The sequence below is a fragment of the Platichthys flesus genome, chromosome 20 (genome assembly GCF_949316205.1).
Source record: "Platichthys flesus chromosome 20, fPlaFle2.1, whole genome shotgun sequence".
NCBI lineage: Eukaryota > Metazoa > Chordata > Actinopteri > Pleuronectiformes > Pleuronectidae > Platichthys > Platichthys flesus.
This window is the reverse complement of record NC_084964.1, coordinates 18,746,717-18,762,949: the sequence shown is the minus strand read 5'-3', so window position 1 is coordinate 18,762,949 and position 16,233 is coordinate 18,746,717. Positions and strand designations below refer to the sequence as shown.

At 45.7% G+C, this 16,233-nt stretch overlaps 1 protein-coding gene across 26 annotated transcripts in view; it reads left to right on the top strand.

Moving 5' to 3' along the window:
• LOC133931990 (ankyrin-3-like) overlaps positions 1 to 16,233 on the top strand; it is a 93,848-nt gene that overhangs the window by 76,059 nt on the left and 1,556 nt on the right. For all 26 annotated transcript variants that reach the window (XM_062378978.1, XM_062378973.1, XM_062378976.1 and 23 more), the window contains 9 exons: positions 6,822 to 6,896; positions 8,334 to 8,465; positions 8,580 to 8,723; positions 12,505 to 13,156; positions 13,271 to 13,445; positions 13,687 to 13,770; positions 14,803 to 14,886; positions 15,089 to 15,337; positions 16,048 to 16,119. In XM_062378978.1, the coding sequence (XP_062234962.1) occupies positions 6,822 to 6,896; positions 8,334 to 8,465; positions 8,580 to 8,723; positions 12,505 to 13,156; positions 13,271 to 13,445; positions 13,687 to 13,770; positions 14,803 to 14,886; positions 15,089 to 15,337; positions 16,048 to 16,095 (1,643 nt within the window). In that variant the 3' untranslated portion in view covers positions 16,096 to 16,119. The remainder of the gene's footprint in view (positions 1 to 6,821; positions 6,897 to 8,333; positions 8,466 to 8,579; positions 8,724 to 12,504; positions 13,157 to 13,270; positions 13,446 to 13,686; positions 13,771 to 14,802; positions 14,887 to 15,088; positions 15,338 to 16,047; positions 16,120 to 16,233) is intronic.

Sequence of the window (16,233 nt, the reverse complement as noted above, 5' to 3'; positions counted from 1 at the left end):
TTCATATCGAAAAGGGCCACAGCACAGCCGAGCCGACTGAGGTTATTTTTAGGGAAACTAAAAAACACCCTGAGCTTTATGTCTACAAAGGGGATCGTATTAAGGAACTTGGTGATTACGATGAGGTCCAACAGGAAGAAGAGGAGCTTACTGCCGAAGAATCCCTGCCATCTTTTCTTGACACATCCCGAGTTAACACCCCGGTGTCCCACGAGGAAGAGAGTCGTCCAAGCTCCGCTCAGCTGATGGCAGATGATTCTTATAAAGCCCTTAAACTATTGAGCCAGCAATCTATAGAATACTGTGATGACGAGCTTTCAGAGATCAGAGGAGAGTCATATAAGTTTGCAGAGAAAATGCTTCTGTCAGAAAAACTAGACGCGACCTCCCTGTCTCACTCTGACACAGAGGATTCAACAGGGATGACCGACAGAAACCACTTTATTTCCGACGAGATCGGTAGCCGTAGCTCTAATAGCATGAGTCAGCAGCGAGGAAGCCCCAAAAGAGAGTTTGTCTCTAAGTCATCAAAAGATGGGTCGGCTAAATCTGGAAAATTCGTGCACAGGGATGACCCATCTCAGTTTGACAAGGTGACAGTGCTTCATTACTCCACAGAGCCAGGCAGCCCCAAGCATGCCGTGTGGATGCGATTCACAGAGGATAAACATGACAGAAGCAGGGATAAGCTCCTTTATGAGGATAGGGTGGACCAAACTGTTAAGGAAGCTGAAGAAAAACTCAGTGAGGTATCACAGTTCTTCCGAGACAAAACTGAGAAGCTCAACGACGAGTTGCAGTCCCCTGAGAAGAAGCCAGTGAGACGGGAGGTAAAGGAGAACAGATCTTGGCCTAGTTCAGCCTGCGGTAGCCCTGAGAAAATACAGCAGAAACCTAGGGCAGACGAAGAAGGTAAAAGCAAACTCAGTGAGCCCTCAGTTGTAAAAATAATAACTGAAAAGAAAAGTTATAGCTTACCAAGCAGTCCTCAGAGAACGGTGCAGTCTAGTGAAAGTAAAATCACACAACAATCTAAGACCAGTGAGTCTGCACCGTCTTCTCCCTCTCACGTAAAATCAACATCGAACGTCAGTTCTGTGAGGATGAAATTTGAATCTGAGGCTCAGAAACAGAGTCAGTCTAGTCCGACCAAAATTCCTCCTCCGGTGCAGCCGAAGCCTTCAGTTAAAAAACTACAGGAGAGCAAACTTCCTGTTTTACAGTTTTTTGCAGGAGGAAAATCGTCAAATGTGTATGAAAGGTCAGAAGAGGATAGCTTGAAAAATGATATTGAAAAGAGACGTGTTACATTAGACAGGAGCAAACTTTCTCTAACACCCCCACCTAAAGCCCAAAGACACACAGGAGACAAACCTTCCAATAACAACATCCCAGAGGCTTCCATCCAAAGACAAACTAGTGACGTTGAGTTTGACAAAGCAACTACTAAAGCGAGAGAGTTTCATTCCAGTGTTTCTCAGGAAATTAAAGAAAGCAATAAAGGTCAGAAAGTTCAGACACCTATTGAACATCCTGACAAACTAATAGATAGTAATTCTAATAGATATCAACAAATCACAAAAAGTGAGTCTGCATCCAAAGAGTTAGTAGCTGAGCTGCCCAAAAAAGATGGCGAGGAACCGTTAAACAAAAATCTCAGAAAAAAGACAGATTCTCAAATTCCTATAAGAAAAGCTTCCGCTACAGTAGAAAACGACCTCACCAAGAAACAGACCGTAACCAAACCCTCACAGATACCGACATTATCGAAAAGCAAAGTGCAAATGAGTCTTGAGACAACCCTGCAAAAGACAAATGAAAATCTATCCATTGAAATTCTAGATAATGCACTCAGAGATTCCAACTCCAATAATCTCACTAGCCCTAGAGAAACGCTGGGGAATGTCCTGACTCCTCCAGCTGCGATAACAACCAAAGAGAACTTCAAGGGTATTAAAACACTGCCGGTGTATGTCAGCGTCCAGGTGGGCAGGCAAGCGGAGAGGGAGGCGAAAGGAGCACTGTACACTGTCAAACAAAATTCAAACTCAGCCCTCAGCCCCATAAGCCCAGATGATGACACGCTCGAACAGGTGTCGTTCATAGACAGCTCAGGGAAAAGCCCCCTTACCCCCGAGACCCCAAGCTCTGAAGAAGTCAGCTATGACCTCATGACCAGGACCCCTGATGGCTTCATGGGATACATACCGGGGAAACCTAGCCCCATCCTGGAGTTATCTGAGGAATCGGAGGGGGATGAACAAGGCAACACTGTTTTCTCTTTTACAGAGGCCCTGCCAGAAAGGAAAGCTAGCACCATAGCAGATCTGGCTAATGCTAATAAGCAAGAAATGGAAATGAATGATAACCGTCAGGAATTAGCAATACTGTTCAACCAGCAAGAAACAAGCAATGGTGGGCATTATGAAACAACTGAGCACGAGCATCAAGAGGTCTCAAAGGACAAAGGTATTGCATATATTGAGTTCCCTCCTCCTCCCCCTCTGGACTCAGCTTCAGAAATATCCGACACAGAGAGGAAAGGTTCCTGTGCCTCGTCAGAGGCTGATTCAGAAATGATGGAGGTAAACTTACAAGAAGAACATGACAAGCATCTGCATCTGACCGAACCCATTATACGAATCCAACCCCCTTCCCCAGTTCCCCTCGGATCAGATGACAGTCAGTCAAATGATGAAGAGGATAAGTCAATCTTCCAGCCAATTCCCTGCAGGAAATTAGGTTTCAAGCAGGAGGATGAGGAGGCCAAGAAGAAGGAGAGGGAATCTAAATCTAGGAAACCCGACAAAAATGGAAATGGCAAAGAACTGAATGGTGCGACCAACGGCTCCAGTGGTTCCAATGGCAAAGTAGAGGACGATGATTATGAACAGAATGGAAATGACCAATCAATAACAGACTGTTCAATAGCCACAACAGCTGAATTTTCTCATGACACAGATGCAACAGAGATAGACTCCTTAGACGGATATGAACTTCAGGATGAGGATGACGGCCTTTGCGAGCAGGCGGATTCACGGCTGTTTGGTCTTCCCGACAGCCGGAGAGATGTTTGGGCGACAGACTCATTTAGGTCGTCAGACCGCTGTTTCTCCCAGTCCAAACTGGAAGTTATCGAGGAGGAGAAAACCCCAGAAGAATGTCCCAAGGATGCTTGTCCAAAAGATACCCCCTTGAATGGTGGAAATCCTGATGAGTTTACTAACGGTGGGGTTAAGGGTCAGGAACTAAAGCCCTCAGATAAAGAGGGGTTTTCAGACACTTACTTTAGTTATAAGTTAGAGGAGGAATTTAACTCTCCTTTTAAGACTGTTGCCACCAAGGGGCTGGACTTCGACCCCTGGCCCAGTAAAGATGGAGCGGAGGAAGTCGTTGACATGGGAGGGACACGGGATAGCAATGGTGAGCCTAAGCCTTTTGGACAAGCAGTGGATGAACAGTCTCAGGCCACCACACCCGACACGACCCCGGCCCGAACGCCGACGGACGATAGCACACCGACGAGCGAGCCAAATCCATTCCCCTTCCATGAAGGGAAGATGTTTGAGATGACACGCAGTGGTGCAATTGACATGAGCAAGAGGGACATGGTGGAAGAGAGGCTGCAGTTTTTTCAGATTGGTGAGCATTGCTACTCGGCGGGTAGATACAGTGTCAGGGACTATGAGATAGATGCCTCCTCAAAGGACAGAAATCAGTTTAGTACTCAGGATCCTACAGATACCTCAGCAGTCCCTCAAGTCTCTATTCAGACGACCACTGTCCAGCTAGAAATATCAAATCCATCCGCAATCTACAGCACATGCAGAGGCTCGACTCCCAACACTGATCTGAAATTCTCCACTTTTAGAACAGGACTCAAGATGTCCTCTGATAAACCCTCTGATTCTTCAGATAGCAGTTGTAAATGTAGAACAGGCACCTTTAATAATTCTCACGACATGAACTCAGGCTCAGTTGTAGATAGCTCTTATTCTGTAACCTCAAACTATATAGATTGTTCTAGTTTTAATGCGTCAGACATGACAGATTATTATTCAAATCACACACTTCCTTCAGGTATGTCCAAGCACAGAGAGGATTTGGATTGGACCTCAGGTAATCAGATCCCTTACTACCAAAGCACAGATCATTCTTCTGCACCTTCACAACTGATAAGCAATCCCCAAACACAGAGTAGTACCAGTAGCAATATACCTGTCTCCCATTCTGACCACTCAGATGTCGTTGGGGCTGGCAGTACCGTGTTCAACTTGTACTCTTCAGGACAGCAGGAGATAAGCAGGATAGAAGCATCCTTCAAGCAGCTAGATGTGAACAGCAGGGAAGCCAGCGCTTGTCCTAATGTAGCAATAAAAAATACAAGAGCCATAAATGTCCAACCCCAGATATGCAAGTCTAGGTTACCAGTGAGGGTGTCTAGCCACAAACTATGCAGCCTTAGTCGACCAATAGTGAAAGACAAGGCACAAGAAAATGTTGTTAAATTCAAAGACAGGAAACGGGCAATGCATAGAGTCAGGGAAAGATCAGACCCCTTTGGGGATTTATCTCCTAAATCTAGAATCCCAGTATTGAAAGCCATTAAATACCCCATATGTTCTCAGGCACTGAAGCAGGTTAGTATAAAATCTGCAGTTTGTGATAGAAGCGTTAAAACTACTAAGGGTAGTGAAAAGAAAACTAAAAGCCGATCCAGCACTGAGCAAAGTTATAGTTTTGTTAAAATCCCAGGTAGAAGTAGCACAATGGAGACTGGGAGGAAAAACAGTGTTGTGGTCTCAAAAACCTTAAGAACAAGGTCTGGTAGCAGCCAGGTAGTCAGTGAGTGGAAGCAAACCCTTCCCAAGGAGGCTGAAACAAGCTTAGAGGGGAAAACACTGCCCATTGAGGACGAAGAGAGCTGCAGCCTCAGCACGACCAGGAACACGTCCCTGTCAGAGCCATCTAGAGCCTCTAGAAGCTCCTGCCCTTCACGCACCTCTACCTCCACCTCCACCACCACACCAACACCATCTGCTAGAGATGTGAGAACTGAGGTTGAGCAGGACAGCAGTGAGATGAGGAGGAGGAGGAGGAAGAGTAGGCGGACACTTGGAGAAAAGGAGCAAGAGCAGAAGGAGGAAGGGAGTCAGGTTGATCAACCAATCAAGGCTCCTGTCACGGAGAACCAGACTAGTTTGTAAACTCTTTCTAAAAACTTGTTATACTCTATCTTTCTCAGTGAGATGCATGTAGCCGTTGTGGGTGATTTGTGATGTGACGTGAGTGTAGCTGTCACTTCTTCCTGTCATTCTTGTTATCTGTGTCCTGTGCTGTCTGATTTAGATGTAAAGAGACGGAGAGTCAGCGACTGGAGGAGATATACTCAAAATCAGTTACCCTTTTACTTTATTACCTCTTAGAAATATTGAAAGCTTTACTAGGGACCACAGTGATTTCTCTGGTGTACAGAAAAAGGTACAGGAAAGTGCAATGTCAGTCAGCGTCAGCATCAGTTTGCAAATAAGCACACAAGTTTAGATGCTCAGTTTCATACCACACCCAGACTCAGATAGTTTTGCATCTCACCACACGACACCACACCCCCCCCCTCACCTCCACTCTAGACATGAGTAGGACCTACTTGTAAATGACCGTCTGTGAAGAATATGACCTTGTGTGTGTGTTTTTGGTCTGCCTGCCTGGTCTGTAGATATTATTGGGTGGTGCCTTTTGCTCTCTGAGTTCACTGCGAAAACAATTCAGCGACTAAACTTGAGAATCATCGTGAAGGTCAGCCGCACGAGGACGGTGTCGATTCTACGTTGGTGGGAAAAATAAACCTTGTGCCGCTGGAGTTCTTTTGATTTCAAGTTTAAAGCCGTGAATTGTTTTTTTCCAGTGGGAGGGAATGTTGCCTGGTGGTAGATCGTGTGTTGTTAGTGATGTGAAACCAGAGACTCTGACGCTGAACTCTTACTTCTACTAATACTAATTCTACTGAACATCATACATTTTACTGTGCAGTGTGATTTTTGTTCTTCTTTTCTTTTCTGGCCTCACAGATCCTCCTGCCCGTGATTGTATTTTGTAAAAATTTGATCTTTCTCATTTATTCATAAGTGTTAGCCCCCAAAACAGTAGTTACTGCATTTCCCGAGACTTAGTAATTTAAAAGATATGGTCCAGTTTCTAGATATAACATATAGTTTGTGTTGGTAATTTGCTGGATTGTTTTTATCTTTAGACAGAACCAGGCTAGCTGTTTCCATTTGTCTCCAGTCTTAATGCTAAGCTAAGCTAAGCCATTTCCTTGCAACAGCTTCATATTGAACAGGCATATGTTGATTAAAGGAGACATATTATGCTTTTTCAGTTTTCTCTTCAAACTCTCAGCAGAAAATTATAAACAAGTATATTTCTGCTTTCCAATGTTGAATAGTTTCCCATAAACAAAATTCGTATCTAAATCGAATCGTTGAGGATTGTCTGGCTAGAAAATCTGTCTGTTTTATTTTTTCAAGGTGAATCATGGGACAGTGAGCTAAAGTTGATCTATGTTTTAAACATTAAAATCACCTCAGAACAAATGGCTAAAGAGGCAGAACTCATCTTATTTAGAAAGAAATCCACCCACCAGGTCTTCAGTGTGTATAATGACACCACATCTATATAAACAGCCCACATCAGACTTTAGTTCACAATCCCACTCTCTTTTTTTTCCCATCAAATATCATTGCTCCCCTCTGCAGCCATTTTAAAAGAACCTCATTTAACTGTTTGTGTCCTGCCCCCCCCCTCCCTGCTCCGCCGCACAGGCCCTCAGAGTCCCTGTGAGAGGACAGACCTCCGCATGGCCATAGTGGCCGACCACCTCGGACTCAGCTGGACCGGTGAGTTCACACACGTCGACCACAAGAACAAGCACCAAGCAGAATTTATTATCTATTATGGAAATCAGGACAAGAAGTAAAAAGCTGCAGCGTTGGAATTAAAACTCAAACTCACGCATTTTTATTAATTTCCAGTCGTTGCACTGGATACGATACTGATGGTTTCTAACAGGGAGGATTCATCTCGTGAATTATACAGAACGCCCAGTGTGCATGAGTCAGCTGGATTCAGTCCAGCCTTCAAACCACCAGTTTCACAGTGTTTGTTGCCCTCTGGTGGACGTCTGGTATAGAACGTCTTGACTCAGCAGTGCTGCAGTGATAGTGCACTAGTGTTAGTCACAAAACTGTACATCATCATCATCATCATCATCATCAATACATATTCAACATCCCAGTAGGAAATAGCAGGACAATTACTAAAACTCAAATTGCTGTGGTACTTTTTAATTTAATTTGTGGAATCTAAATAGAGACATATTTGTAATAAAGCCCCAAAAATGTATAAAATAATCCATGTGTTATTTCTTTTAATAGTTAAAAGGTTGTATAGACGTGTATCTAGACTCTAGCTTTGCGTTGGAGTGTTTCTAAATACCAACAGAGTGATGGTATTCCTGCACACGGTTTATTGTGGAGATAAGGGTGTGGCCTCTGCAGTTCAGTCCGAGCCTCCACCTGCACTGCAGCACTGCCCAACGCCCGCGTGCATGTGTGTGAGTGGTTTGTGCTGTCATCCTCTAAAGTGTGCACGAGCGTGAGTACTTCTGTGTGAGTGAGTGCTCAGTCGGGGGAAATGATGCTAATCCATATTTAACGTGTGTTGCTTGTTGCAGAGCTGCAGAGAAACAAGCAGATCTGCTGAACATTATGTTCTCACGGTTTATAGATTTACAGCGTGTGCGCTCGTCTGAACGAGATTCACTCCCTCAGCTTCTTTCACACTGGATTTGGCAGCTGTTGTTATTTAGTGAAGGAGCACGAAGGAAATAAATACAAGGGAAAGTTCGAACACATATCACGGAAATGCTGTCAGTGCCACAGTTATGTCAGCTAACGTTTAGCTGATCCCTATGTGGGGTTACCAGACAGACCTGATTTTCAAACATGTACATCTTCTAGTATTATGTTAATAAAACATGTTAAGAAACAAAAAGGAAAAGAAAGATCAAAAGAAAATCCAAAAATGACCAATTATGACATACAGAACAATTGGATATGTGTTGTTTCCTCTTCTCTCGTTCAGGCTTTCTCCACATAACTAATTCATAAGCAGCAGACTCAGTATTTGTGCATTATTTATATTTATCAGTATATTTCTTTATCTTATATAAAGAGGATAGTAGTAGTGTTTTTGTGTCATCTCACTAGAAATTAGACTTTTTCTTTCTCCAGAAAAATAATAATTGTGTTTACTTGTGTGGCTGTTTGTTGCAGAGCTGGCCAGGGAGATGGAATTCCCTGTGGATGAAATCAACTACATCAGAGTGGAAAACCCCAATTCCCTGACAGCGCAGAGTTTCATGCTCCTAAAGAAATGGGTGCACAGGGATGGTAAAAATGCCACAAGTAAGCAGCGTGTGTGTGTCTGTGTGTGTGTGTGTGTGTTGTCGTTCATAACCAATATCTACTTGTATTTAATGTGTCGAGGCCCTGATGTGATGTCTGTGCTTCTCCCTGCAGCGGACGCTTTAACTGCGGTGCTGACTAAGATCAATCGGTTGGATATTGTGACTTTGCTGGAAGGGCCCATATTTGACTACGGTAACATTTCAGGCACACGCTGCTTTGCCGATGATAACGCAGTATTCCCGGATCAGTCCGATGGTAAAGTGTAGCCCACCCTAGCTGAACTCTCAGTCTATCTCTCAGTCTATCCCTTCACCCTTCTTCACCTCCTCTCTCAGCCAGACAGTCAGGAAACAAAACCCAGAACCAATCAGGCTTAACCGAGCAGTGGAAGTATAAAATTAGGAGCCAATAGAAAAAGCTGGTTCACTGAGCTCATAGTTAACGGACCATCAGCCGATAGAAGCAGTAGAGTCGTCGTCATGATGCAGTCACTCCAGTTGGTTTGTTGGTTTCTCCAACGCTGGGCAGTTAATCCGTAGCACTCAGTCACTGGAACATGAGTGGAAAGTGATAAAAAGATATTCGGGTGATTATCTATATATCTATATGTTTATGTATTGATATATAGATAAGTGCAAGGAAAGTCTGTACCAGTTTGGGTGCATGAGACTTTTTTTATTATGTGTTCAAAATGTCCGACAAAGCATGAACCTGAGGAAACTAAGCTGCCGGTGAACTGGTGCTTCTGTCCCATCTGAACAATGTCGACGATCCCATCGCTGAAACCACTGAAGCACATTATTCAGTTGGGTGAGGGCACCGGCTCCACATGTACCTTACTGTACCTTTCAGGTTTCAAATTTATTCCCTGTGATCGATTTGTGTCAGTTGCTATTTAAAACCTTATAAAAAAACAACTAATCCTAACTAATCTATAGTGATGGCATGCTTGCTTCTAACCAGTATGAAGTCCTTTCATCCCTCTTTCTGTATTTCTCTCTTTCCTCTGAAATGAAAATTAAATGTGGCAGTCACTATGTTTCTTTCTCTGAGTTTGACGGATCCAATGAGGACGATTTCAGAACACTGAGGAAAATGTTCTTATAAAATATAACATTTCATGAAGCAGCCGGCCTGTCACTCTGGAAAACAAGGGTTTCAAGCTCCGAGGCAAAGTTATAACATGAGCCACTGGAGCTGTACTTGAGCTGTGTAGTTACTCAGCAGTTAAAGTACTTACATATGTTTACAGATCATATTTATATCACATATTGTTCAATCAAGGGACTTCATCATATGTCTCTTCTCAAAGAATATTTTATCTTTCCTTTTCTTTTCGTGGAAAGAAACAAAAGACGCATGTTATTCAGAATCATCACATGTTCACGTTAACTTCAGTATAAACATTGTACATCCAGAAGTAAACTACAAACAAAAAGTTTGATTGGCTATAGTTGGACTTACCAATTTGCCCAAATGTCAAACAATATATACATTTTCAAAATGTTTCTTCTCCAGGCAAATGTCTGAAATGGTCCTCTTTGCAAACCAGGTTTTTATAAAAGTCATCTGAACACAAGGATCAGTGAAAAGATTGCTTCATTCAAAAGCAAAGATTGGAGCAAAGATGATCTTTGTGTCAAGATGAACCCGACATTAAACACACAAACAGATACAGGATGCATGGCTCTGGCTTTGTGTGAGAGGCTGCCTGTTCGGATGTTGTCGGCTTTTTATAACAATACACTTTTAGCACACTTTCAAACGGGTGGAGCCTTTTCAACACGTCCCCAAAGTGTCTCCGTGAGGCCCACGTGGACGAGGACATGCTCGGCCACCGGGGACACTTCAGGAGGGTTGAAAACGAAACACCTTTTTTTCTCAAAGTGTATGATTACGCTTCTGTGTCACTGCTGTCAGCTGATCTGTAGCTGTCGTCTCCTGGGTTCCTCCGAGCCTCCCGGCCCCAGACGCTCCGCTGCAGCTTCTCCTGCTTTGACGCCAGCAGCCTCCTCCTCCTCTTCCTCCTCTTCCTCCTCCTGCTTCTTAGTGGCTAACTCCTGAAAGCAAATAACCACACCACAGCTAACTGGCTAGTTTCAAACAATGGCTAACACTTGCTGATTGACGGACGCTGTGTGGGTTTCACTCTGTTTCTGCTGCTCTCCACCTTAAAGCCTCTTGTCTTGCTTATCAGCTGAGATAAGCAGATCCTGTGAGTGTGGCAACATCTCTGCTTCTGCAGCTTCTCAGACGTCTTCCTCACTCACATGTTCACTCCACTGTCTGCTCATTAACTGGTTTCCACACGTTTGTCTTTCCATCCGAGTCTCGTCTAACACTTGTTCTGTGTCTGTTTTTATTTGTTATTCTTTTTTCTGTGTGATAACTGACGTAGTTCCAAAGATTCTCAGATCTCCTACGCTCCTCTCGTGTCCTCAAACGTCTCAGCCCGTCTCTCCTTTCCCTGCTGCTCCCTCCTCTACCTCCATCACCTCCTCCTCTCCTCCCTCCTCCGTCTTCTTCTTCCCGTCTCCCCCCTCGACCCCTCCTGTCTACATCCAACCTGTCGCTCCCGTCCTCCCTCACTTCTACACCTTGCCTTACTCCCCTCCTCTCCCCTCCACCCCTGCTCCTGTAAGCTTCTCCTTGTTCTTCTCTCCCCCTCACCTTCCTCCCTCTCCAGTCCACCTGCCCTTCTCTCCTCCGCCTTCCTCCATTCCTCCTCTCCTTCTTCTCCCTCCTCCCAATCCTGCACCTGCAAAATCACCTCCACCTCCTCCCTCTTCTTGCACCCCCCTCCCCTCATCCACTTCTTCCTCTCCCCATTTTCCGTCTCATCCTTCTGATAACGTTCCTCATTCTACTCCCCCCTCTACCTCATTAATCTGTGCCTCCTCCCTTCCTCCGACCTTTCTCTCGTCTTCCCCTATTCTTCCTCCTCCTCCTCTACATCACCCCTCTCCTCCTCTCCCTTCTCTTCCCACCTCACCTCCTTCCTCCCCCCTACCTCCGGGAGTCCCTCGTTACTTCAGACAGGATCGCTCTGTCCCTGAGTTTTACATCTAGACGCCTCTCGTCTTGCTCTGCTCCTCTTCTGCCTCTTTGTGTAAATCAACACGACTAATTTACCTGGATTCTGATTAAGCTTTTGCTCGTTAGCTGCAGAAACTGTCGAGTCGATGAGGTCGAGCTTGTTTCAAAGAGCTTGAAGACTCCAGGTCTTAAGTTAAGAGCTTTTCTGACTAAGTCGGGAACTCCCTTCACCTCCTGAGAAACTTCTGCAGGCGACGTGATTGATTTTATGAATTTCCACAAAAAAAAAAGTATACGTGAAGTTTCTATTCTATATTTTCTATTGACTTTCATTTCTGTTTCCATCTTCTTGTGATGTGATCATGTGTCGTCCCTGCTGTGATGGTTCAGCTGTCACACACGCTGTCTCTATGAGCTCTGAACGCTGACATGTCAACTTACACATCCTGCAGACATCCTGCAGACATCCAGCAACGTTAGCATTTATTAAAGATGTGGTTTTGACCACCGGATAAATGCTGGTTCAATATTCACTCTGTTTTAAACTCTCTTTGAAAGTGAAGCCAAGGCGGAAGTGCCTGAAACGGCCAGCAGGGGGCGACTCCACTGCTTTGAAATTAATTCATAGCTCTACTTCTCACTTGATTTATAACGTCAGTGAACTTTTTCCTTAGGAGTTTATGGACTGAGCCTCTAGTGTTGATAGAACTCACGTCTGCAGGATGTGTAAAAATTGGCAACTTTAACTTTATAAAGTGAGTTTGTCCATGTTGTGTTCACAGCTCCTTTATACTGAAAAGCTTATAAACTGTTCTGGGATCAAACCTGTGTGACTTTTGAACAAATGGCACCTTTAGATGTTCCAAGTGTTTTTCATTTCATCACCTCACCACCACTCTACCTCTCCTTCCCCCTACTCCTTTCCTCCCCTCTTTGTTTTATCTTTCCGCCCTCTTCGACCCCCTCATCCTCTAATCCTCTACTCCTGCCATCCACCCAGGGTACCACAATATAGATCTGGAGCTGCAAACCCCCACAGACCTGACCTACCAGCCCCCCACCCCGCTGCACTCAGAAGGCTTCTTTAGCGAAGGTGAATTTAGCGTAGATTCCCCTAGCAAGACCACGCTCACTAGACCTAGCGACCTCTCGCTCACACAGACCACCAGTACCTCCAGCAGCACCCCCCCGACCATCTGTGCCCCGGAGCCCCCCATCGTTGGGGAAGAAGACACGACCCTGACCGCTAGAGAAAGCCTGGAAGAGACGACGGGAGTGGCTTCTTATGAGAGGCCAGGTAATGACAGAAGAACAGTAGAGAAATCAGGAACAGGGGCGGAGGCAGGGCGAGATGTTGCTTTGGAGGGACACCAAGAAGCAGGGGCTGCCTCAGACACTCTTTTCGGAAATGGACGGCAGGATGAAGAGGAAGAAGAGGAGGAGATGACCCAGGAGAGGCTGCAGAGTCTGCTGGAGGACATAAAGCTGGAGGGAGGCCTGGAGGACGAGGAGATGACGGAGGAGAGGGTGAACGCCATCCTGGAACAAGTGCGGCAAGCAGAAAAAGTTGTGTGTTCAGTTCCAGGTTGGAGAGGAGAGACGTCCGACGCAGCCGCAGAGTCATCAGCACCTCAGGGACCCGAGGGGGGGAGGTAGGAACCGGCTTCATCCTGTCAGGCTTCAGATTTACTCACCAGCGTTCACTGTCAGACCAGCAGGTTTCTGATCGAGGCTCAATAAATCTCCCCCTCTGTGTTTTACATCAGCCCTGACAGTCTGGCAGATTCACTGGAGCAGCCGCCGCCTCCGACCTCCAGACTGAACGGAGGTCACAGTGACGTAGCTCAGGAGAAGGAGGCCAAGAGGAAGGAGGACAGCAGCACCGCGGGACCAAGCAGAGGACGGGACGAGGCCGGAGACAGGTCCCAGCACAAAGTCCAGGTGAGAGTCACACGTCAAGACAATATACGTGCACAATATGAAGAGACTAAAACCAAGAGTTTCAGACAGAGGCTGACAAGAGGAGCTGCAGCAATGGAAAGGGCATTGCAGCTTTAAAACCCTTCCCCTTATTAAAATGATCTATCTGTAGTTGGAGTATGATGTGTCTCCTGTTAAAAAGGAATCTCACAAAGTGTTAAACTGACACACAAACACACATTAACGCTGCGCTGCTCGTCAGGGGAGTGTCAGAGCTGAGGAGTCCAGCTCTGACGAGGAGACCACTGTCACCACCCGGGTGTTCCGCAGACGGGTCATCCTCAAGGTGTGTGAGACCCGGTGTGTGCAGAGCTGGAGTCAGTGTGCAGTGCGCTCGCATCAAGCTCGACAACTCCGTGTGTGATGTGTGAAGCAGAATGAGTCACAGAGACGAACACAGATGTTTCTGCTGCCTCGCTGTTTGCACAGATGTTTGTGTAACGTGTTTGTTTGCAGCTGCAGTGTTTGTGAGTCAGTGTGACGGGAAAATGAACGTGTCCGAGTGGATTATCATTTCAACTGTGTGAAGAAGAACTTTTACTGTATCAATAAATAGTTTTTATGTTCAGGCTGATGTAGAAAAGAAGATAAAAAATGAAATGTTATAAAGATAAATGGAAATAGAAGCAACACTACACAACTTTTATACAAAATAATAACAGTTTCCAAATAGAACACAAGTTTGATGATTCATTGAGTGAAGGGTTCTGGTTTAGGAAGCCGGGGATCATGGGTAATGTCCACCTTCCAGTTGTGTGGCTGCAGAGGGCGCTGTTGCTCAGTAACAGTTATATAGTGTTGCTTAAAGAGAGATTTAAAAAGGCGAGACAGTGTGTGTTTGTGTTTGTGGCATGAAGTGCTACTCACCGCCTGTTGCTGTGAGTCACTACTCTACCTGCCCTGGTGTTGGCTGTTTGGTTTTGCTTCCTGGCTGCTGGATTATTGATTATTTATTTTGTTCAGATGGAAATCATAAGGAGATTGAGCCGTGTTGTTTACTTCAGAGAAACAGAACAGAATCTATTTTTGTTGATGAATGAAAATCCAATTAAGTCTTCATTTTCACAGCAACTGTTGCAGGCATGCTAAAGTCTGTTTGTAAATCAAATCTCTGAATCCCACATTAAATACGCCCCCTAATTTTTTACCTTCACCCCCCGTGCTTCTCCTTCCTCCTCCTCCTCACCCATCCCTCCCTCAATCCCTCCTCCTCCTCCTTCTCCTCACCCATCCCTCCCTCCATCCCTCCTCCTCCTCCTCCTCCTCCTCCTCTTCCTCGTCACCCATCCCTCCATCCTCATTCAAACCTTCACATCAGGGAGAGGAGGCCAGAAACATTCCTGGAGAGTCTGTGACGGAGGAGCAGTTCACAGATGAAGACGGGAATCTGGTCACCAGAAAAGTAACCTCATCATCACCCTCCACCCTTCACCCTCCACATTTCACACAAACAGACACACACACACACACACACACACTAGTGCACCACCATGACACTTGAACACACCTCTTACACTCTTATTTACCCTCCCTCATCTTCTGTCTATTATTTCTCCTCACAAACTCCTGCTTCCCCCACCATGACATGCTTCTGCCCCCTACAGGTGATCAGAAAGGTTGTGCGTCGCGTGGTCACCTCAGAGGAAAGAGAAGCTGCTGGTGGTGGTGGTGCTGCTGGTGGTAGTGCTGCTGGTGGTGGTGTTACTGGTGTAACAACAGGTGGAGCAGACGCTGCTTCTCCTCCTCCTGGAGCAGGAGCCTCGGGGGGGAAGGGCAAGAAGAGAGGGAAACGCTCCAGACAGGGTCACAAGGCGGAGAGGTCTGGAGAGGAGGCCCAGAGAGGGAAACCCGAGGTTGGAGTTAAAACCGAGCGTCTGACTTAGTCCACTGATCTTTTCTCTGGATCACTTTCACCTGCATGAAGCCGGCGGCTGTTTCTGTCACTGGACCAACACCCTCCTCTGCCAGAGGAGGTGTTTGAGACAGAGCTGCAGGGTCGTTGTTGTGTAGTTTGCAGTGGTTGTATGGTGCTGTGTGTTCCCTGTGTAGTGCACTGCAGCAGTTAGTGTTACCACGTCCACCAACAGCCTCGTCAGCTTGTTGATTGGACCTGAAACTTACTAATCTTACAAACGTTCCCCCTGTTTTTTCTCCCTTTTAACACAAAGTGATGTGAGCGTGTGTTCGATTCCGTTTGGAACATAGACTGTAAACAAAGATGGACGACGTGTCTCCGCTTCAAACAAGTACATCAGGGTGATGACAACAGATAAACTGGAGGAGCATACTACCTATACTGCAGTCAGCCACCAGGGGGTGATCTAGAGGATTTGGCTTCACTTATAAGGAGCTGTCATGTCGTCCATCTTTATTTACAGTCCATGGTTTGGAGACGTGTAGAGGTCATTTTAGCTTTCTTCCTGCTTCTCTTTCCACTCTTTCCAGCCTGTGGTGTGTCCACGTACAGTAGCCGAGTTGAATCCGCTTCACTAACACGCCCCCGTCATATTTAGGACCTCGCTAACGTTTGTCTTTTCTTTCTTTCCGCCTCCTCTTTCTCAAGTCTGGAAACGGCAGCAACAAGAAACAAGGGAAGAAGAGCCAGTCATAACGGCGGAGCTCTGACCCGAACCTGGTGAGAAGCTACTTTCTGGGTCATTCGTCCGATTGTTGTGAACACGATGTCTTGAGGGAATTTCTTCAAATTATGTACAAACTTTCATTTGATTTTGCGTTTAAGGGTCAAAGG